General features: G+C 44.7%; 1 protein-coding gene across 2 annotated transcripts in view; it reads left to right on the top strand.

Moving 5' to 3' along the window:
- Positions 1-22120, top strand: part of RREB1 (ras responsive element binding protein 1) — a 128795-nt gene that overhangs the window by 73746 nt on the left and 32929 nt on the right. For both annotated transcript variants that reach the window (XM_045551662.1, XM_045551663.1), the window contains exons 7-8: positions 19772-19916; positions 20493-20629. In XM_045551662.1, coding sequence (XP_045407618.1) covers positions 19772-19916; positions 20493-20629 — 282 coding nt within the window. The remainder of the gene's footprint in view (positions 1-19771; positions 19917-20492; positions 20630-22120) is intronic.

The raw sequence follows: 22120 nt of genomic DNA, 5'->3' as shown, positions 1-22120 counted from the left end.
CTATTTTGAGTTAGTATTTGTGTATAGTGTAAAGAAGGGCTCCAATTTAGTGTTTTGCACTATTTGTTGAAAAAGATTGTTCTTTCCCCATTGAATTGTCTTCCCACAATTGTCAAAATTCAGTTGACCATAAATGTAAGGGTTTATTTCTATACTGTCAGTTATGTTCCATTCATCTATATATCTCTCCTGAGACCAGCACCACACTGTATTGATTACTACAGCTTTTTGGTAAGTTTTAAAATCAAGAAGTGTGAGTCTTTCAAATTAGATCTTTCTCAAAATCATTTTAGCTGTTCTGTTACTAGGTTGCATTAATTTTTATATGAATACCAGGATGAGCTTGTCGATTTTTGCAAAAAATGCAACTAGCTGTGATAATTATAAGGATTGTGTTCAGTCTATAGATCAATTTGAGGGATATTGCCATTTTAACAATATTAAGCCTTTTGATCCATGAACATGGGATGTTTTTTCATTTAAGTCTTCCTGAATTTTTCAACAGTGTCTCATAGTTTTCAGAGTACAACAAATATTTTATTCTTTTTCATGCTATTATAAGTAGAATTGTTTTCTAATTTCATTTTAAAATTGTTCATTGATAGTGTATTGATATACAGTTGAAATGTATATATTGATCTTATTTCCTGAAACCTTGCCGACTTCATTTATTCATTCTAATAGTTATTAATGTTTAATAGAATTTTAATTTTTTTTTTTTTTTTTTTTTGAGACAGTCTCACTGTCGCCCTGGCTAAAGTGCAGTGGTGCCGTTGTAGCTCACTGCAGCCCCAAGCTCCTGGGCTCAAGCAATCTTCCTGCCTCAGCCTCCTGAGTAGCTGGGACTACATGGGCGTGTCATCACGCCTGGCTAATTTTTCTTTTTTCTTTTTTTTTTTTTTTTGTTGAGGCGGAATCTCACTCTTGCTCAGGCAGGTCTTGAGCTCCTGAGCTCAAGCGATCCTCCCACCTTGGCCTCCCAGAGTGCCTGCTACAGGCATGAGCCACGGTGCCTGGCCTATTTAGTGGATTTCTTAGGATTTTCTGTATCATGTCTATATTCTTTTTCTTGCCTACTTGCCCTAGCTAGAACCACCAGTGTAACGTCAAATAGAAGTGAAGAGAATGGACATCTTTTTCTTGTTTCTGACCTTATGGAGAAAGCATTCAGTCTTCCTGTATTACATATGTTAGTTGTGGGTTTTTCATAAATAACCTTTATCAGTTTGAAGAAGTTCCTTTCTCATCCTAGGCTGTTGAGTGTTTTTGTCAAATGATTTTTTTTGTATCTGTGGTCGGGTTGTTTTTGTCCTTTTTTCCCCTATTCCATTCTATTCTGAATGTTAAACTGCCCTTATTCCTAGGGTAAATCCCACTAGGTCAGTAGTGTATAATCATTTACATATGTTGATAGATTTAGTTTGTTAGTATTTTGTTAAAGATTTTTGAGTTTATATTCATAAGAGATACTGGTCTGCAGTTTTCTTTTCTCTTGATATGTTTGGTTTTGGTATCAGAATAATACTAGCCTCATAGAATAAACTGGGAAACATTCCCTCCTCCTGTATTTTTTGGAAAAAATTGTGAAGGGTTGGTATTAATTAATTCTTCTTTAAATGCTTGGTAGAATTCACCAGTGAAGCGATCTGGGCTTTTCTTTCTGGGTAGTTTTTTTTAATTACTAATTTAATCTCTTTACTTATTATAGGTCCGTTTAGATTTTCAATTTCTTTTTGAGTCAGTTGCAGTAGTTTGTGTCTTTCTAGGAATTTTGGCCATTTAATGTCAGTGAGCTAACAGGTTATCACACAGTTGTTCATAATATCCCCTTATGATGCTGTTTATTCTGTAAGGTCAGTTGTAACATCCTTTTATTCCTGATTTTAGTAATTTGAGTCTTCTCCCTTTTTTCCCTTAGTCAGTCTACCTACATGTTTGTTAGTTTTATTGATCTTTTCAAAGAACTTGCATTTGGTTTTATTGGTTTTCTTCTACGGTTTTTCTGTTCTCTATTTTGTATGTTTTCTGCTATAAGAAGCATTATTGTTTCCCCTCTTCTGCTTGCTTTAGTTTTAGTTTGCCCTTATATCAGTGTTGTAAAATATAAGGCTTAGATTATTGACTAGATGTTGGTAACACCATGCCTCAGGTTGCAATAACCAAAAATACTCTAGGTGTTGCCATATATATATACACACACACACACACACACACACACACACACGTGTGTGTATATATGTGTGTGTGTATAGTGATTTTTTTTAAATAAAATAAGTTACAATAGTAAAACTGATGAGAGTTGGTAGTTTTAGGCAATAACATTAATACATATTTGCTGAGTACGTATGAATTAATAAAGAATTGACAGATGTAAGAACAAATAAAAATTAAGAGGCTTAAAAAAAGACTAGATTATTGATTTAAGAACTTTGTTGTGTTTGTTTTGGTTGTAGTTTTTGTGTATGTATTTTTTTTTAGGTGGGGTCTTGCTATGTTGCCCAGGGTGGTATCAAACTCCTGTGCTTAAGCAATCCTCCTTCCTCAGTCTCCCAAGTCACTGGGACTACAGGCACATGCCACCATGTCCAGTAGAGCTTTTTAAATATAGGCATTTACAGCTATACTTTGCCTTTAAACATTGCTTTAGTTGTTTCCCATAAGTTTTTATATGTTGTGTTTTCTTTTTCATGCATCTCAGGGTATTTTCTGTTTTTTCTTGTGATTTCTTCTTTGACCCATTGGTTATTTAGGAGTGTGTTCAATTTTCACACATTTGTGACTTCCCAAATTTCTTCCTGTTACTGATTTCTAATTTCCATTACAGTCTGGGAACATACCTTGTACGATTGCAGTCCTTGTGAATTTATTGAGGCTTATTTTATCGCCTAGCATCTGGTCTATCCTGGGGAATGTCACATGTCTGTTTGAGAAGAGTATATATTCTGCTACTGTTGGGTGGAGTATCCTATAGATGGGCTGTTAGGTCTGCTTGGTTTATAGCATCATTCAAATCTTCCATTTCCTTGTTGCTCCCCATTTTATTTTTCTGTGTTCTACGTTGTAAGGATTGTATAATTATTATCCCATTTTTCAGATAAAGAAAGGGTCAAAGTAACAGTGCTGGGATTTGAACATAGGCTGCCTGGTTTCAGAGGCCATGCTGTTAACTGCTTCAAGGCTTAGTGTCACTTACCTAAAATGCTTGGGACCAGAGTGCTTCAGATTTCTGATTTTTTGGATTTTGGAATATTTCCATATATATAATGAGATATCTTTTGGATGGGACCTGGACTCAAATCTAAACACAACATTTATTTATGTTTAATATATACCTTACCACATAGCCTGAAGCTAATTTTGTATAATATTTTGTGTATGAAACAAAATTTTGACTGCAACCGATCACATGAGGTAAGATGTGAAATTTTCATTTGCGGCATCATGTCAGCACTCAGAAAGTTTCAAATTTTGGAGTTATTCAGATTTCAGATTTTCAAATTAGGGATGCTCGACCTGTATGTGACAAATAATTGATGGAGCTTTTGTGTCACTTTGCATGTTAGAAAAAAAGCACTCTTTCACTTTTTTCCCCATTCTCAGCACACTTCCATGCTGTCATAGAGCATTACTTTCAACCTTAAACTCTTCCTGCTGGTGTAGTCCACTGTGTATGGTGAGCATGGAATAGTTTTGGGGCAACTGTTTTAACTGAATTTATTACTGTGTGTTTGGATGTACTTGAATAGGCTTAGAAATGATCTTGTATTTTCTATACCATAACCCTTGATATTATCCTAAGATATATTTCTCATTTATGATTACTGTATTTTAGAGTTGTTTATAAATATTTTTTTAAAGCAGGCCTTAGGAATGTTAGTTTGTGGTAATTTTTGGGTTTGTGCTTAGTTTATTTTGAGGCATCTTGATTCGGAGGAGAGGACTAAATTGTTGTGGGTGGAGTTCTAGTCCTAATTCTGTAGAACTTTGCACAAATCTCTTAATTTTTTGACACTTTAACAAAATGACTTAGTAATACCTTATTTAGAACTTGGACTCAAATGAAATAATGTTTGTAAAAGAGTTCTGAAGGCTTACAGTATACCTGGATGTGTCCCAGGTGGGGGATGTTTCTGAGTCTTTATTGTTAGAACTGAAAGCACCAGAGTGACAATCTGTGAGAAAAGTTCCACTACTGCCTGTGTGACCCTAGACAAGTTATTTGACTTCTCTGTGTCTCAGTTACTTCATCTGTAAAAGGTAGTATTATCTGTACCTACCTCGTGGGAATGGTGTGGCAATTAATGAATTAATACCTGCAAAGCACTTAGGGTAGTGCTTGTTAAATAGTACATATAAATAAATCGTTATTAATATTAATGTTATATGTGCCATGGAAGGAAAATAAAGTGAGTAAACATTCATATAGTGCCAGATAAATTGAGAGGGTATTTTTTTAAACTTGTTTGTTTTGCTTTTTGCTATACTAAATCTGTAATTTAAGCAACAGAAACTTATTTGGAATATTTGAGGTTTTCACACTACATTTATTTTGTCTTCTGTGCAGAATATTGCAAATAATGGGTTAACAGAACATTCAGGTTTTGGTAATCAATCACAGTAAAGTCATTATCACCTTCATTTGTTGGCAAAACTGTACTTTTGGGGAAAAAAATTACAAAAATGTTTAAACACTTACAAAAATGTGCCAGAGAGAGTGGAATTAGATTTATTTGCCCTGGTGGATGTGTTCCAGAATCTGAGCCCCAGCAATGAGCTATGCTGTCTCCCAAGCATGTCCCTGTGTTACCTTAATCAGGGCCCAGACCGCCCTGGGACACGTGCAGGCACTAAACAGAGTAATGCAAACCCTGTTCCTGATGGGCCTAGAAGGAAGTCAGTCGACTGTGAGAGTTTGCTGCTTAGCACCAAAGTTCTTTTTCTCACTTCCCTTCTTCTGCCCCTGTTTCCCAAGGTTTGCTGGCACCTGCTGGGGTCGAGTAGCACCGAGAAACCCCCTGGTGAGGGCTCCGGAGCCAACTCCGAGCTGAGGGATCAGAGAATTGAATTGCTGCTTTGGCTTCCCCTGGTGTCCGGGTATCTCTGTTCCATCTTCTTTATAACCTGTTCTGGGCCCTCTCTCAACTGTGCCAATTCATCTGACATGGCTCCGTGTTCTGATTTTTCAATCTGTCCCTTGAGGGGCACAGGTTGGGTAGGGCCTCTGCTGTGCTGTCATTCCCTGTAGTATGGATTTCTAGATTTCTCTTTCGCCTAGGGCTTGATTCCTCAAGGCTGGTCTGGACACAGCACAGTCGTGGACCACGCAGTTCACCCTTCCCCTGCCTGCTGCTCACGCCCTGCTCTGCAGGCCACGCACACGCACATGTGGGCTGCACGCTCTCTGAGTGTGTGCACACTCTTCCAGATGAGCCCGGCCCTCCTGTTTTGGCTGCGTGGGGCAGATCTAGGCTCCACTCCAGAATTCTTGCTGCTGAAACACTCAGAGGGTCACATTATACATTTCATAACATGGAGTCTGAGGACTCCGTCCTTTTCAAGTTTCGAGTTAGTCTTAGCTGATACAGAGGTACTCTTTATAGAGCAACTCACTCTTTCCTTTAGTCACTAGTCATTTTATGTATATGTGTTAGTTATCTTTGTTTATAAGACTAATCAGTCTTTTTGTAGAGTTCCCATTATCTTAGTTCTGTAAGAGGACCCTCAGTGGAATTGTTACGTTGGTAAAATAAAATAGACTTCACAGAGTGAGATAGTACATTAAACTATGTGTCGTCACTTGGACAGTTGCCTTATAGCACTGATAAAGCCTGTAGCTTCTTATACTTCTTTAAAAGTAATCATATCTTGGTAAGTAGGGAGATGAGAGTGACACTAACTCCAGCTAGATTTGAGAAAGGTTGGGGGTGAGACCTCCTTAATTTATTACCGTATCTGGTATGGTTTTTTGAGTTGCCACTTCCCTGTCTGCGGATTCTCGTGTTTTTGAGGTTTGAAAATCCTTTATCCCAAACCTTTCTAACCACATCTTATTTCCTGAGCAGAATAATAGGTTGCCATCAAGTACAAAACACACGGCATGGAAATATCTCCGTGGCTCCAGCTTTTAACTTCCCAGAACTCTTTATCAGTTGCTCCCACGTTGAAAATTTGGATTGAGCGGTGCTTGTCTTCCAAAACAAACTTGAGAAACTGAGCCAGAGCACGCCCTCTGGGAGTGCTTGATATAGGAAAAAGGGCATTGAGCTTCACAGTGTGCAAAGCTTGTTCCAGAAAGTGCTGGGCTGTGGTGCAATGAAGAAGTGATACTTGAAACAGAGAATTGAAATGTACCTCATTTGGAATAAAGCCTGTCTCTAAAATGAGTATTTTTCTTTTGCAGACCATAATTGCCTTGGGAAAATAGGAAATTCATTCCCACTTTGCTCCTCATTTTACAGACTATAGACTTTGGAGCTATAAACAGAGTTGTGGAGTGTGTATTATTTTTAAGGACATGCCAAAGACCCTGGCAGGGGCAAGCTTTCATGACTAACTTCTTCTCCATTTGTTCTCCCAAGCACAGGGATGTGTTCTCATATCAGCTGTCGTTAGAAGGGTGACAATGAGAAAGGGAAATCCTTGGAACACCGTCTAGTTGTTTTGTCACAGGCTTGCTTTCTCACTGCCATGGATGTGATTTTTTTCTGTTGCTAAGTATAGGGGACATGGGCCCTGAGGATGCCTCTGGACAACAGATAGTCTTCAGGAACGGAGGCTTATGTGTTCCTATTATGCTTGAAGAAAATATTAGCTGCACAGAAATGTGACCTAGTCCATGACAAATGAGAGCACAGAGGCTCTGAATTTAGTATGCTACTCTCAGATGCTGAGGCCAAGCCAGCCTTGGCATGCACAACTGCACTTGGGTATCTGGAACAGGTGGCCAGTATTAAATGAGAGAAGGAGCAGAGGTAGGACAGTGTCTCCCAGAGCAGGGAACAGTCACTTCTTTACCCTCGGTGCCCAGCAAACGGCAGGGCCCCATGAACTTCTGTCATGGTCATTTCAAGTTTCTAAGGACACCTTACAGCTAGTTCTGGCACTTGCTGCTTCTCAAGGGTGGAAGTGACCACTCAGAGGCTCAGTCAGTCTCATCGCACAAGGAATCTCTTAATCCTGGTGCCTGTTCCTCCTGACATATTTCTGTATAGGAAGGCAGGTATCAGGACAGTTCACATGGGAAGAAATTATTTGTAGGATAAAAATCTGTGGGTCACCTTATCCAGGACTTTGTGAATGTTTTGTCTCCCTTGAAATATTTCTGTGAAAAAGAAAAACCAACCAAGGGGGAAAGACAATTCAGAAGGAAATGTCCTTCAGGGATGCTCAGAGATCTTAGCATGCTTAACTCCACTTAGAAGATCATAAATGTTCTGTGACCACACAGGCAGCTCTCTGCAAAGATTATTGAGGAGTCCGTGTAAATGTGACTTTAATGGTGTATACGTAGTCAGCATAACTGCATGAACTGTGCTGGATATATATATGTTTCTTTTTCTTTTTTCTGTTGTTTTTGGACATATACGTATCTCCTTATGTATGTTGGGTATCTGGTGAATATTTGGTGCTTTAGTTGCATGATGATATCATGTACTTGGTATCAAAGCAATTTTCAGCATATTTAGTACTCTGTATACTGAAGTAGACATAATTCTGTTGTAATATCCCACTTAATATGCTTTTCACACTCTTGTGAGTTTACATCATTAAGAGGCCTATAATCTTCCCTCAGGAGTAAACATTTACAAATCTGTTTATCACAGCAGAATGTCTAAGCTACCAGTTTTCCTCTGATAGCGTTATTAAGCTTTCAGCACATAAGTTTATTGTGTGATTGTATTTAAGCAATTTCAGCCTTTCTTTATATCTCATTGGCTGGATCTGAAATCTGTGTGCTTCATATTCACTTCAGTCGTGGTTTAAATAAAGGTGATATTTTCTGTGATGTTTCCGAGTTCTCTGATAGCTCTTCCTTCCTTTCTGGCTGGGCTGATAAAGGCCACTCCGTGGACTGGTGGGAGTCTCCATCTCTTCACCTTTAAGGGGGTGACGTTTCACTCACAGAATCTGTTGTGGGGGTTAACTGCTACCATAGGTGCCCAAGCCTCTGGCTCACATTAGGTGCTCCACAAATTGTAGTTCCCTTCCTTTCTTTTCTCCCTTAAGATATTTAGCCCTTCTGGGTGCCAGTTAAGCATGTGGATTTACAAAAGCCAGAAAGGGGACTCTGTACGCTTTAGCGGTGGGGTAGCCTAGGCAGCATTCTGAGAACCCGTAACGGTGCCTCGCGGAATTGCTGTGTGGCATATGCCTAAGTGTCCATTTCTGAATTGGCCAAATCCTCACTGTTATTTGAACATTTCCCTTTTTGGGGGTGTGATCGCTTGTTCTATGGTGTTTTTATAATTTTTAATGTGGATTTGCATTTGTACTATTAGATGAGAGTCTGTGGTCCTTCACAGAATTTTTACTTTGATTTTAGATCTGTGAATAGTAAACAGCTATCACTATTCTCTGAGAAAAAGAGTAGGCGAGAGTGAATTGTCACAGAATTTTATCATTCAAATAAGATAAAAAGCATAAGAAAATATCAAATCTGAAAGTTGACTGATTTTAATTGACAATCTCTTGTGTAGCCTGTTTTGTGTTTGCTGGACTTGACATTCTTCAAAACGTCTTCCCTTTTACTTTGTGTTGGTTTTCTTTTCTTATATCCCTTAGCAATCAGCGCAGCTTATTTAATTTTTTTGAAAGAACATTTGAAAAATGTACTGTGTGGCTGGTGCTTACTTTTGACTCCGAATTTCTCTCTGAAGGACCAGTTCGAGCTCAATTGTGCCAAAGGGAGAGAGAGCTCATAAAACTATCCAAACGCCAGTCAAGCCGTTTTGGTCCCATCACTGGTTCTCAAATTTATGATCTGGTTCATATTAAATAGGTGAGGTTTTTTTTAAGTGTTTGGACAACTGGACACTAATATTTATAACTTAAATGTTTTCCTGTTTTGGCAGAAGTGATGTTTTGTTAGTTTGTTTCTTGAAGATCAAGCAGATGCAAAAGAAATTTTCTCTTTAATGCAGGCAGTACAGTACTTTTGACTATCTTGTTCAAATATTTCAAAAGCTCAGTCTTACCAGGTAAAACTGGTGGATGGCATCAAAACTTGGAGCATCATGCTTGCCCACACTTGAACAGTTGTGAGAGCTAGAAATTAGGTCAGGGAAGGTAAGGGATGGGTTTGCTGGGGTAGGATGAGGAGTGGAGAGCGGGACCTGCCCTGGTCCCCTCTCCCACTGTGCCCCTGGTCTGGTGCTCTGAGAACTTTGAACAGACCCCCATTGTGTGTCCAGGTTAGTTTTACGGCATAAAAGTGGCAAAGTCCAGAGGAGGAGAGGGCGCCTGCCTTCCAGTGTTAGATCACAGACTGAAACCTGCCTGTGCTGGCTACAGCTCCACTGCTGCACTTCTTAGGTCTTTATACCTTGCATTCTTCCGCCTTTGTTTAAATATCCAACCCGTCCAACCTGTTTGGGCTGAACAAGCTGGTGCTAGCAAACATTGAAGCATGCCCATTCACTGTTAGCCTTTTTCTGATTCGTTAAGGAAGGTGATTAGCGGCAACATCTGCCCCCCCCAAAAAAAAAGTGAACTAGAAGCACAGAAATCTTAACGTGTGTGTTTATGGCACGGGATCCCATTCTCACCCTTGGCATGTGTGTGTGCCTGTGGGCAGTTCTCCTCGGCTTCTTTTGGGGGCTTTGAGGTGCTTATAATGGAGAGAGAGGTTGTCAGCCCTCAGTGGAGAGATTTTGTATTTCCTTAAACCAGAGATGCAGTTGCATAATGGGTTCATTGGTATGTGGTGTCAGCACTTAATTCTTATTCTTCCTGCTTACATAACTCAGCTCGCTCAAGAGGTTGCTGTTCCAATTTTATGGGCGGGAAACTGAGGTCTGAGATGCTGGGTTCAGCCAAGATGGAAGCCCGTCTTCCTTGACTCTCCCCTCTCCCTGGGTGTCTGTTGGTAGGATAGCATGCTGCTCCACCCTCAGAGCATGTCATTTGATTTTGTGTGTCACTCTGGAAAGCAGAGACCACATGTGTACCATGTCCACCGTTTTAGATCAGAGTAGCTGCAGAGACTGTCTCAGTTGTACAGAAGGGGCCCTGTTGCCTAGCTGGTTTTGGCAGGTGACGTTTCTCTTTGGATTCATTTATATTCATTCTCTCTCCACCCGTGGTTCCCCCTTCCTGCTCCACTGTTTTTCGCTGGCCCCTGCACACTATAACATGGTATCCCCAGGACAGTAGTGACGTTTCTGTTCCACATACTCCTTCCCTGCAGCCACCAACTGTACCTTCCGCGTTCCTCCTTGGCGTGGGGCAGACCATCTCGAATGGCCCCGCCTGCTCATTCTCATTCCTCTTTTGGAAAAGGTGGAGGGTGTCTGCACACTACCCTCTTATGAAGACAGTCATCTCTTTCTGCAGAAAGAAAACGAATGTGAATGATTAGGTTCTGCCTTCTTGAAGAAACTTAAGGTGAACCTGCTTCAAGGCTGAAGTGAGAAACGGTCTCTGTGACTTTAGCATTCCCATTCTGCCAGGCTTCCTGGCTTTAGGGGTTGGTGTGTGGGATTCTAGCACTGCCAGGGGAAGCCAGTCTCTGGCGGGGCAGGCAGTTACTCCCCTCAACGGTAACAGCGCTGGGCTGATGAGGCCACTTTGGGAATGGCGACTTTGGTTGGGGTTCCATCACACAAGACTGTAAATACAGGGCTGACTCTTGGGACAGGCCAGCTGTGGCTCTGGGATTTGGACCCGCAGCTATATAGGAGTGCAGCCCGGGGAAGGAGTGGCTTTCCTGAGATGTTTTAAGGGACTGTCAGGTGGGGAGATGGTAACTTTCTACTTGTTTCTCCAGATTCACCCAGGGAAGGTCCAGTCTCAGCTCTGTGTAAATGAGAGTTCTCTCTGGGTGAGAGGGAGAAGTCAACTCTCACCTCCAAGGTCATTTTTTTTTTTTTAAGAAGCTGTGATTTTGCATGGAAATATGTAGTGTAGTATGTATCTTTGTGGGTTTTCTAAACAGGTATGGGGGAACCAAACCATATATGGAGAGGGTAGCAAATGAAAAATTATTTTGGCAAAACAAGAGCATGTAAAGGAAAAAGAAAAGTGCAAGAGGGTTTAGGGTGTGCTGATTTCAAGGTGCAGTAGTTGGGAATCGTGTCTGGAGTGAAGATTTTTAAAAGGTTGACATTGGCTGACGTGGGCCGACTGCCAAGCCCCCAACCTCTGAAAGTCAGGGGAGGAGGGAGGAGCTCCAGAATCTGCAGAGAGGGGCCCTCTGTTTCCTAAGCAGACAGCTAACAGCTAGAGAATGCCAGGCCTCCCCTCTCTTCCAAAGCCAGCGGCTTCCGGAGGGTGGGGAGGGGCGAACTGCAGCAGCCACCGGCGTCCTTCTCCTGCCAGAGGGGTGGCTGGGACCTTGAGGTGGGAAAAAGTATTCTTCAGGCATGATAATCCTAGCTCAGTCCATCAGTGAGGAAGTGTTTGTTCCAAGATTCCCAAAGAGTCTTTAACCAGGACCAAGATAGAGAAGGAACTGCCCTGTCCAGGCACTGCGGAGGGACTGAGATGGGAGAGCAGAAACATTTTCTGGCCGGAAGGACTGTGGCCCTGAGTCTGGAGCCAGAGAGGGCGCAGGGTTGGCGAGCAGTGGAGATAGAGCATCCCCACAAGCGTTTGTTAATGAGGAATGTGAAAATGGACCTTGGCACAGCCCTACTCTGAATTAAGGTTCCTTAACTGAGATTTAGCTTTGTCCGTACACTGGCTCCATCAGAGTGCTATGCTGCAGTCAACAGAAGAGAGAAATTCTCTTCTCCTGGGACAAGTTGCCCCAGTACTGCGGGGAAGGAGGCTCTCGTAGAGGGAATCTGTGCCGTGGAGGGTGTGATCTTTACAGACACCTCCCTGAGCAGAGACAATGGGGAAAAACTTCGGTATCGAGACGGAGGTGCAAAGCACTTCACTTTGTTGTAGGCTCTGCCGGCTACGTGGTCCACATCAGAGGACGTGGGATCTAACCGGCCAGCAGTAGGTGGGTGCAGTGCCCAAGGCGTTTCACCCAGAGCATCCCAACAGCCCCGAGAGCCACCCAGCCGACGCGTTCCCACAGCGCGCCTGCAGACACAGGTGTACCCTTCATGCCAGGATGACTTCTGGACTTTTCTGAGAGTGCAGCCTCTTGGGTCAGCACAGGTGCTTACGCATCGTCAAACCTTCCTCCACACCCTGGCACAGCTGGTGTGACCTGCCTTCTGGACAAGCATGACTGAACCTGAACAACAGCTGAATTACTAGAAGGGGCCTCTGCACTTACAGGTGGGGCCACACCAGGAACCGCTGGGTTGTTGCCTTGCTGTCCTCCCCCGCCCTCTCGCGCTCTGTCTTCGCTCTCCATCCCCCGTCTCCTTGCAGCAAACTTGATTGGCATTGCGGGCATCACTTACAGCCCTGTGCTGTAAACTGCTCTCCTGGGCATTTGTTATGAAAACATGCACAAATCTTTCTGGAGACGTCCTTTTCTTTGGCCAGAAATGTAGGTTGTATAGCTCTGATTCTTCTTAATCTTACTCATTCCCTCTTTGGTTATCACAAGGCTTTGTTGGACAAGAAATGCGAGCACCAGGTATGGATGAGGATGTAGCTGTCACCAGGCTGCCAGGACCTGTTTGAGCCTGCTGCCTTCAGTGTGGCGGGCCCCAGGCAGTGCTGAGCGCTCTGTGTACAGTGCCCTGTGTACTGATGGAGTGGCCTTCCTTATAATGCCATCTGCTTAGAGGATCCAATAATTCAGCTCCTCTGTTAATAAACCTATGAAGAAATTAAGACTGAAAAGTTAGCAAATACTGGAGTGTCTCAGCCTCTTCTGAGGTTTAACCTTCACATGGAAATTAGGTACAGGAGAGCTTGAAGAATGTCTGAGACCTGTGAGGACAGCTACCACTAGCCTTCTCTTTGTAATCTTTGGTTTGTGTCACTTTTGAACTTGAGAGTTTCCCAGAGGATTTTGTCGGCAGAAGAATTTTAAAAAATTTCCCGCCTTTTTTGGATAGGGATTTATGCCTGGTAAACTGACGCAGACACTGCTGGTGTATTGGAAGATGGGTCTGGGAGAGGTTTAGTGCTTGTATCCAAAAATGTCAACATCCTAGTCAAATTGTGAACCAAAACTGCAAACAGTGCAAAGGCTGGAGAAGTTCACTGCGATCCTGTGGCTCACCCTTGGGCAGGCTTCAGTGTCACCTGCAGGGCTCCTGGAATGCAGACTGCTGGGCCCTGGCCCAGAGCCTCCCAGGCTGCAGGTCTGGGGAGGGGCCTGAGGATTTGCATTGGTGACGCACTCCCAGGTAGATGCCCATGCTGCTGGTCACAGGTCTGTAGTTTGAAAACCAGCGTTCCAGCAGACTGGTAGTATTGTCCCCGTTTTACAAATGTGAAACTGCACCTGACGTAGCCTAAATTACTGTGAAGTCCCCATGATTACTAAGTGGCAGAACCAGGATCTAACGTCTAAAGTGTGGTACAGCTCAAAAACCACCCCAAAACTTCATTGCATCGTGTGTTCTCTCTGCGCTACACCATCTTCCCACCCAGATTGCTTCTTTACCCAAATTCCCACTTGCTGCTCAGAGCAAGCAGTGCTTGAATGGCTAAGAGCTTAACCCCATTCCCAAATCTAATGACTGAACATGCCTAAGAAAGGTCAGCAGAAAGTTCCTATATTTGGAACTGGAAAGGAAGACGTTCCGGGAGGTTGGGAGGGGGGTTTTAGGGATTGGTCTGTCTCTCTGGGGTTACTGCATTGGCATTCAGCCCCCGTACAAGCTGTACTGTTGGGTTTAGCTCTGATCTCTTCAGTGTTCTCACGAACAGCCCACCCTACTAAAATGGACCTTCTCAAAGTCTAGAAAGCAAATGATTACATTTACAGGAGGAAAACTTAGAAGTTGAAAATCAGTATCCACCTCAAGATTCAAAGTAGACTCCTATCAGTGCTAAGAAGTAATCAGATTTAGATTTTTAGATTTTTTTCCCTCCAGTTTAAAATAAATCTGTAATATTTGTGTTTGTTCATCACTATAAAAGCCCCTCCGGGTGTTATGAATAGGAGAAAACTTCTCTTGACTCCAGAAGTTCTGATAAAATTCCTTCTTTAGACCACAGTGTGTTAGGATTCCTACTGTTGAAATGTCATGCCTTCAAAGGAAGACTCTAGAACTTTATGCAAATACAGAAGAATACTTTGATTTTTACATTAACTTTACTGTGAGTGTAAGTACTGTTTTGAATCAACGAGTCCAGATAATTCCAGTAAAAAATAAATTAACATGTATCTTCAGCATTCATTGTTAGGGTGTTTTTCATTAAAGTCCCTTCAGTGGGGCACTGTTTACTGTACAATCTCATATTGAGTTTGTTTACACTAAAGCTTAGTAAGGTAAATTCTAAAGTGACTTGGAACCTGAGGACACGTTATAGTGATACTCTGAGTGAAACAGACATTTTCTACATATCTCCTTCCTTCCTTCCTTCCTTCCTTCCTTCCTTCCTTCCTTCCTTCCTTCCTTCCTTCGTCCCCCCCCCCACCCCATTCAAGGGTTGAGCAGATATTTATTTGTTTCGTCTTCCATCCAGCCTTTTGGCCCATGCTTAGTGACTGCCTACTGTGTGTCCAGGGGCTAGTGCAGAGAAAAGACGCTGGGTTCTTGCTGTAATGGAACTTCTTTCGATCGAGGGTGAGGGCTAAATACAGGATCTGTTCGTTTCCTGCAGTGTGCTCTGGAGGGAGCAGAACTGCGTGGGGGGCCTGAGAGCGTCTGCATGGGTGGGGCATGGGGGCTCGGGACGGCCTCGCAGGAGGCGTGTGTGACCTGAAACCTGGACGGCAGGAGCCCGGCCTGGGAAGGTCTGGGGAGCTGCCTCCCAGGCAGAAGGAGCAGCAAGTGCCTGAGTCCCAGAGTCCGAAACTAGCTGGATGGACTTGAGGGACCCAGAGAGGGCGACTGTGTCCGAAAGGGCCTTGGGATGAAGAGTGCTCACTAACGAGGTCCGGGAAGTAGGTGGGGGCCAGGTTTAATTCTAAGAACAGGAGCGTCAGAGGAGTTTAAGCAGGGAGAAGTGCAATTGGACCTTTGTTTTTTTTGTGGTTTTTTTGTTTGTTTTTTTTTTTTTGAGACAGAGTCTCGCTCTGTTGCCCGGGCTAGAGTGAGTGCCGTGGCGTCATCCTAGCTCACAGCAACCTCAAACTCCTGGGCTTAAGCAATCCTCCTGCCTCAGCCTCCCAAGCAGCTGGGACTACAGACATGCGCCTCCATGCCCGGCTAATTTTTTGTATATGTATTTTTAGTTGGCCAGATAATTTCTTTCTATTTTTAGTAGAGACGGGGTCTCACTCTTGCTCAGGCTGGTCTCGAACTCCTGACCTCGAGCGATCCACCCACCTCGGCCTCCCAGAGTGCTAGGATTACAGGTGTGAGCCACCGCGCCCGGCCCTGGACCTTTGTTTTAGAAGCTCAGTCTGGCTGCTGTGTAGAGAACGGACAACAGGAGGGCGAGAGGGAAAGCAGAGTGGCCAGTCTAAGGTGTTAGGACCAGTGTCGTCATTAGTGTTTGTGCAGCTTATCTAGCGGTGAATTATGATGTTACATCAATCCTTGTATCTAGAGTTTTTGCACACTTGTCTAATTACTAGTCCTTAAGACAAATTTCTAGAAGTGGAATCACTGGGGCAAAGGACATACGTGTTTAAAATCCTGATCCTGTTGCTCAGCCACTTTGCAGAAAGGTGCCTACTGATCTTCACTCCCACCAGCACCGCGTGACAGTCCCAGTCTTCTGAACCACACCAATGCTGCATGTCGTAAGATCTCCTATCCTTGCCAGCCATAAGGTGAAAACCCACCCAGTGACGGCTCAGTTACAGAGTGGGGGAGATGTGGTTTGACAGCACTTTGCACGAAGGATCATGGGGATCATTGTTGACAACAGCAGGAACTGGGGGATGTAGCACCCTGCCAAACACACACAGCAGAACCAACCCAGACTCCGTTTATGTAGCCTCTGGAGGGCGTAGTCCCAGCTGTGCACCCTGGTGTTTGTGTCTGGATCCAGCATTTCTTGAAGGATATCTGCAAACTGGCGAGTATTCCAAGGTTAGTTAGCAGCCAGTGTAATTCGACAGACTCGCGGGCAGAGCTGGGGTAGGGGAGGCTGGAGTCATTTAATTTTGGAAAGGGAAAACTTTGGAGAAATGCAGTCATGCCCTTGCACTGTTTGAAGGGCTGCCTCATGGAAGAGAATGTAGCGGATGCTGTGTTGCCCCTGAGGACAGGTAGTCATTTAAAGCAAGGACAGAATCTCTGACTCAACGTGGGGAAGATGGTTTTTAACAATTAGAACAACTGGTGAAAATGGAGAAGTCCTTGTTGCTGGAAGTATTCCAGCGGAAGTAAATGGTGACGTCTCCAGTCTGCCGTGGAGCGGGACTCTCTGTGCAGAGTGGGGCTCCCATCCAGCCCGGAGGCTCGTTGTCATTCATTGACACTTGGAAATTAGCTGGATTAAATTAAACCTGAGACAAAAACATGTCCATGCCTTCTAAAGACTAGGATTGTCTCTTCCTGGCCACCCCTGCTTTCTGTTCTGGCCACACCCTGAGGGGAAGAGGCCATTAGAGGCCCATCATTGTCCACTTCCCATGAGCTTTTGGGAGGAAATGGGCAGCTGAAGTTGCCACTCCTGCTGTCAGAGGCCAGGGAAGCAGGGTAGGGGGCAGCTGGGGTAGTCTCTGACTACATCATGTCCAACATCAGACCTGGCTGGACCTCTCCAGCCCTGGAAGTTCACCATTGGCTGAATTGAGGTCTTAAAGGAGCCTGCTGCTGTTGGTCATCACATGGTTGGGAGGACAAAGTGAGAACTGCCCGTGTGGTGGCCGGCAGCCGGAGCAGGGCCCATGCCGTGACGCCGAGGCCCTGTCGAGGCTCAGGCAGTGGACTGGCGTGGGCCGCTGTCCGTTAGGCTGCGCTGACCCGCTGTCCTCCTGCTGCCTCTAGAAGTGGTGCGGTTCAAGGGCAGCCCTGGTTTTCAGACGAGGACAGCGGCTCTGCAGTCCTTGAGCGATCCTGGAGGTGGGGGACGTTCTTTGCCTGAGCCAAGGGCTCCTTGCCCCCTTCTCTCCCCTGTGCAAATTTGTTTAGAGTTTGGTACCAGTTGTTCCACCTTGGGCCACAGTCCACCACAGAGGCATGTCCAGGTTCAGGTTATAGCCCTAAGATTCCAGCCGGCGATCCATAATAGTCAACTGGCTGGCATGGCCTTTGGAGGGAGGTGGGGGCTGGGGACGGGCGTGAATGACAGAGTCGCACACCTGGGTTGGCTCAGGCTGTGAGGCCACTGACAGCTCAGCCTCTCTGCACCTCAGCTGCCACTTCTGCAAAGTGCAGACAGCGATCTAGACCCTCCTCTTCCTCTACTTTGTGAAAACAGCTTCTCTCATAAATCCCAGGAACAGAATAAATAAAGCATCATTTTGTATTTCTAGAAATATTGTGTCATATGATTGAAAAGATGTAGCTTGAAATGGGCCCATGAGCTGTTTACAGTTGTCGATCTGTAATTTCTAATGTTCTCATCGTATCAGCTGTAGAAAAGAGTGTGAATTTTGTTAATTAAAACTAATTTTGAGTAATTTATTGAAAGGGCAGGTTTAATATTAATTTATAATACATCCCTTATATTATCATACTTCCTCAATTCTTAGATGCTTTTTAAAGAAAAAAAATAGCATTTCCAAAATTGAGGTGTGCCAAGTAATAAATGCTAAAAGAAACTTGCCAGCCTTTTCCCCTCTAAACGCTGATATTAAGTGATGGTCTCAAATCACGGTCACTGTGGAATGGAGCAGGTACTTGGAACAAAGCTCTTTGCTTCCATTAACTTCCTGAAGGCCTTGAAGTGGCCGAGAACTGAATGATAAAGCATCTTTCTTACCAATCTAGGCAAGGAGTTGTGTGGGCACAGCACGGGGGTTGTCTGTGACTCCTTTTCATGCTCTCTCACTAGATCTTTCTGCCCCACCACACGGATTCCCTCTAGGAAAGCAGAGGCTTGGCCTGAGCCTCCGCCTCTGAGTCCCACGTCCTGGAAGCTTAGGCCGCGTCTCCAGCAGGTCTAGCTGGTGGGGGCGGTGGGGCTGGCGCTGCTCTGGCAGGGCTCACGTGGGGCTACCCTCTGCCTTCAAGACTGTGTCTGTGGTGCCCCAGCCAGAGAAGGCCCGTGGCAGTCTCCTGTGACGCACGTGCACAGACGAGAGGGCTCTGTGCCCTGGCGGGGTTAGGGGTGGGAAAGGCATCATCCCAGCCACCCGAAATCATGGGTGCTGCTCATGACTCACCAGCCTTCCCCTCCGTCTTGGCCTTCACATCCGCAGCCTGACTCTCAACATGGCACAGAGGAAGCAGAACTCTGTGACAGGACAGTTCATGAAAAGCTTGCTGTCTTTCCCCAGTCCTGATAACGTCTCAAGTAAGACAACTCTGCAGTGTAAGTTATTCACCAAGAGCGGTGGCCGCAGTCACCCGTCTCGCACCGTCCAACCCCAGTCAAGGGATGCTGATGCTGATGACAATTGTCATTAACAAAGCTAAACTTTTTTTTTTTTTTTTTTTGAGAGACAGGGTCTCACTCTGTCGCCCAGGCTGGAGTGTAGTGGCGTCATCCTAGCTCACTGCAGCCTTGAACTGCTGGGTCAAATGATCCTTCTGCCTCAGCCTCCCAAGTAGTTGGGATTATAGGCATGCACCACCATGCCTGCCCAATTTTTATGTTGCAAAAGAGGGAAATTGAGGCTATCTATTTGTAATGTCATTCTTTTCCTATGTATCTTGGGACCTTCTTCTTTGGATGTTTGTTTTAGAATTTAATAAAGGAAGGTTACTTAAATTGGGTCACCCAGAAGACTCTCTTTTTGGAACAGACATAAACATATTATATGTAAGACTTTCCTTTTATATATGTATCCTAGTCCTGAGTTTCTCATTCTACTGTCTGAACTACTCTCAGGATCTATAAATCTACATAATACCATGAGCAACATGGAAAGGCTTTCAGGTCTTAAGCACTCTGGACATGTGCTCTGTCAGCACGTCTCAGATTTGACCCCAAAATGCTTCCAAAGGCAGAAGAGAGAGATATGTACAGTGAGTGGGTAGTTGGCGGGAGGTGGGGGTGGATTCTGGAGCAGATGCAGAGTTATGTGGTTTACGAGCTCATGGAACAGTTTAGATATCTGGGAATTCATTATTCCATAGAATTATGTGTCCTAAAATAGTATTTTTTTGTCTGAATATGTAGATCAGGTCACCAGATAGTTTGTTTTCATCTCACTAATGCCAGTTAAGCTCATGACCATCTTCCAACAAACAGCAAGACGTTGAGCAGCACTTTGGGGTAGCACTTGCAAAAGCTTTAAGAGAGGTTCAAGGAAATTATAAAGTTTTAAAAAGAAGTTACTGTATAATTTACACCCTGTATCTCTTAACTAAAATATTTTAAGTACCAATCCCAAATATAAGCAATTTGAAAGAAAGAAGTGAAATGACTGCTTTGTTAGATCACTCTGTGTGTGTGTTCTTTTCAGACATATGAAGATCCACGAGAAGGACCCTAGCAGTGCCACAGCTGCAGCTCCTCCGTCTCCGCTGAAGCGCAGGCGGCTGTCCTCCAAGAGGAAACTGAGTCACGATGCCGAGTCAGAGAGAGAAGACCCAGCACCAGCTAAAAAGGTCCTCTCGGCTCCCAGCACAGACGCGCCTCTTCAGGGGACTGTTGTCAGAGACGCCTCTAATCTTTATTTTCCCAGCATGGCGACTTGGCAGACATCCATCCTAAGCTTTTAACCTGTGTTTTCCCACACTGTTTCTATGAAGTGTCTAAGAAAAGAGTACCTGTGTGCGCTTCCTCTTTGGAGCTCCTCCACTGAGCCCACAGATGAAATGAAGAGCTTTTAGAATGGTTTCCATGCTTCTTATATATTTTTTTCTAGTTAGAATGGAAGCTTCATAAGCATTAGGGACTCTTTTCTTCTCACTCTTTGATGCCCAGTGCCTGGCAGACACCAGGTGTTGCATGAGAATGTGTCCAGGGGATGGAGGGATGGATCGGTGGATGGGCTGATGAGTTAAGGGTGGTGTTCCATATTTGTTGTGAGAGTGAATGAATGGTCAGCCGTATCCTTAATACCCAGGGGTGGGGAACGCAACCCTTTCCTTTCCGCAGAAGTCTCTAGCCCTGGCGTCTCTGCTGAGGCCGAGCCATGTGGGAGACCTCCTTTATGACTTCATTTTTCCCTTTTCCCTAAGATGGTGGAAGATGGGCAGTCAGGTGACTTGGAGAAGAAGGCTGGTGAAGTCTTTCACTGCCCAATATGTTTCAAGGAGTTTGTTTGCAAGTATGGACTGGAGACCCACATAGAGACGCATTCAGATAACCCACTAAGGTAGGAGAAGGGGTGAGCTGGGTTTTTCTCACCCTTGTTTCTTCTGGCATTTAACATGTTCTTGTTTCCCGTTATTCTGCCCCGAGCTCCCGATTGAGCTTGTGTGTGACGACATTGCCAAGGCAGTTAAGTGGGGTGTTGGTGTGGGGAGAAGTCAGGCTGAGAGTTGTCAGAGGATGGCTGCAGCGGTGGGGGTGTGCATGGGGTTCACTCTGCCTCCTGTGCTCCTTGCGAGGCCCCTTGAGTGTCACCAGTGAGCCCCCTGCACGCTGGACAGTCTCCTATGACGGTGCTTTTGGACAACAGATGCATTTTCTTTGCATAGGATGTTGCAGCCCCAGTGATTGTCAGCTGTATGTGAATATGTGGTTGGGACAGGGGTGGCCCATGGGTTGCGCGCACTGGCACAGCACTAGGACCTACTGGGAACTTTGGACTGCTTTTTTGAAGTTCAGACTGAGCTGGACCAGTATCATAGAAACCTAAGAAAGTATTTCGGGGCAAGAGAAAGTTCTACTTAGTGTAAGATATTCGACCAAAAGTGAAGCCTGTTACGTTTCAGTAAAATAGCCACAGATGATTGTTCTGCTGTTCCAGCTCCAAGTGCAGGCCCTCCCCCCCCCCCCCCAGCTCCAGCGTTCCTGACCCTCAGCCTCGCCAGGCAGAACACGTGGGTGGTGACAGGACTTCCCAGCAGAATTCAGGGGGAACCTGTCTTCTCTCTCTACCTTCTCTGATAACTCCTCAGGCAGAAAGACCTGTGTTCTTGGTGAACAGCAGATAGATGAACAGTCAGATTTAGAAATTTTTCCTACAGAATTACCACTTCAGATACGTTAGACTACCAGAGATTTTAGGCGTTGAAAAGAATAACAGGCTGCGTAGGAGCTTCTGCTGAATTTGAGAGACCTGAAAGTCACCCATCCTGGGCGTCACACACAGCCGAGGGTCCGTTCAGGAACAGAGGGCGGCCCACACGTGCTGCAGCTTTGGGTCTTAGACAACAGCTCGGGAACGTAGGGACTGGGGTGTCTGTTTGCCTGAATCCCTGATGTATGAACCGGATTTCCTTCCCGAGCACATGCGTTCAGCTGAGACTTAGGAATAAAAGGGTCTGAGCAAGCTCAAAGCTTGTGTGTTATGGGGAAAAGCCAAATTATATGGTAATTCGAAGCCAGGTCAAATATCAGCATCCTTAATCACATTAGCTTGACATCTTTCTGTTGGTGAGGGAAAAGGAATTTATGAAGAATTTAAACTGCTGAGCAACTGAAATGCTATGAAACGTCTTAGGGAAGTGCGCGGGCTCAGGACGCTGCCCGCCGTGTGGGCGCGGGTGCGGGCTGCTCACCGGGCCCCACACCCCAGTCCTCGCTCTGCTCACGCACGGCCTCAGCTGGCTGCATCTGCATCTCAGCTTCCTCACCCTTCATGCCCTGTGTTCCTAACACCAGGCTCTTGGCGGTTGTTTTCTTCTGTCTACCGGGAGCA

Source organism: Lemur catta, chromosome 5 (genome assembly GCF_020740605.2).
Source record: "Lemur catta isolate mLemCat1 chromosome 5, mLemCat1.pri, whole genome shotgun sequence".
NCBI classification, from domain to species: Eukaryota; Metazoa; Chordata; class Mammalia; order Primates; family Lemuridae; genus Lemur; species Lemur catta.
Note: the sequence above shows the minus strand (reverse complement) of the source record. Positions and strands in the feature narration are given on the sequence as shown.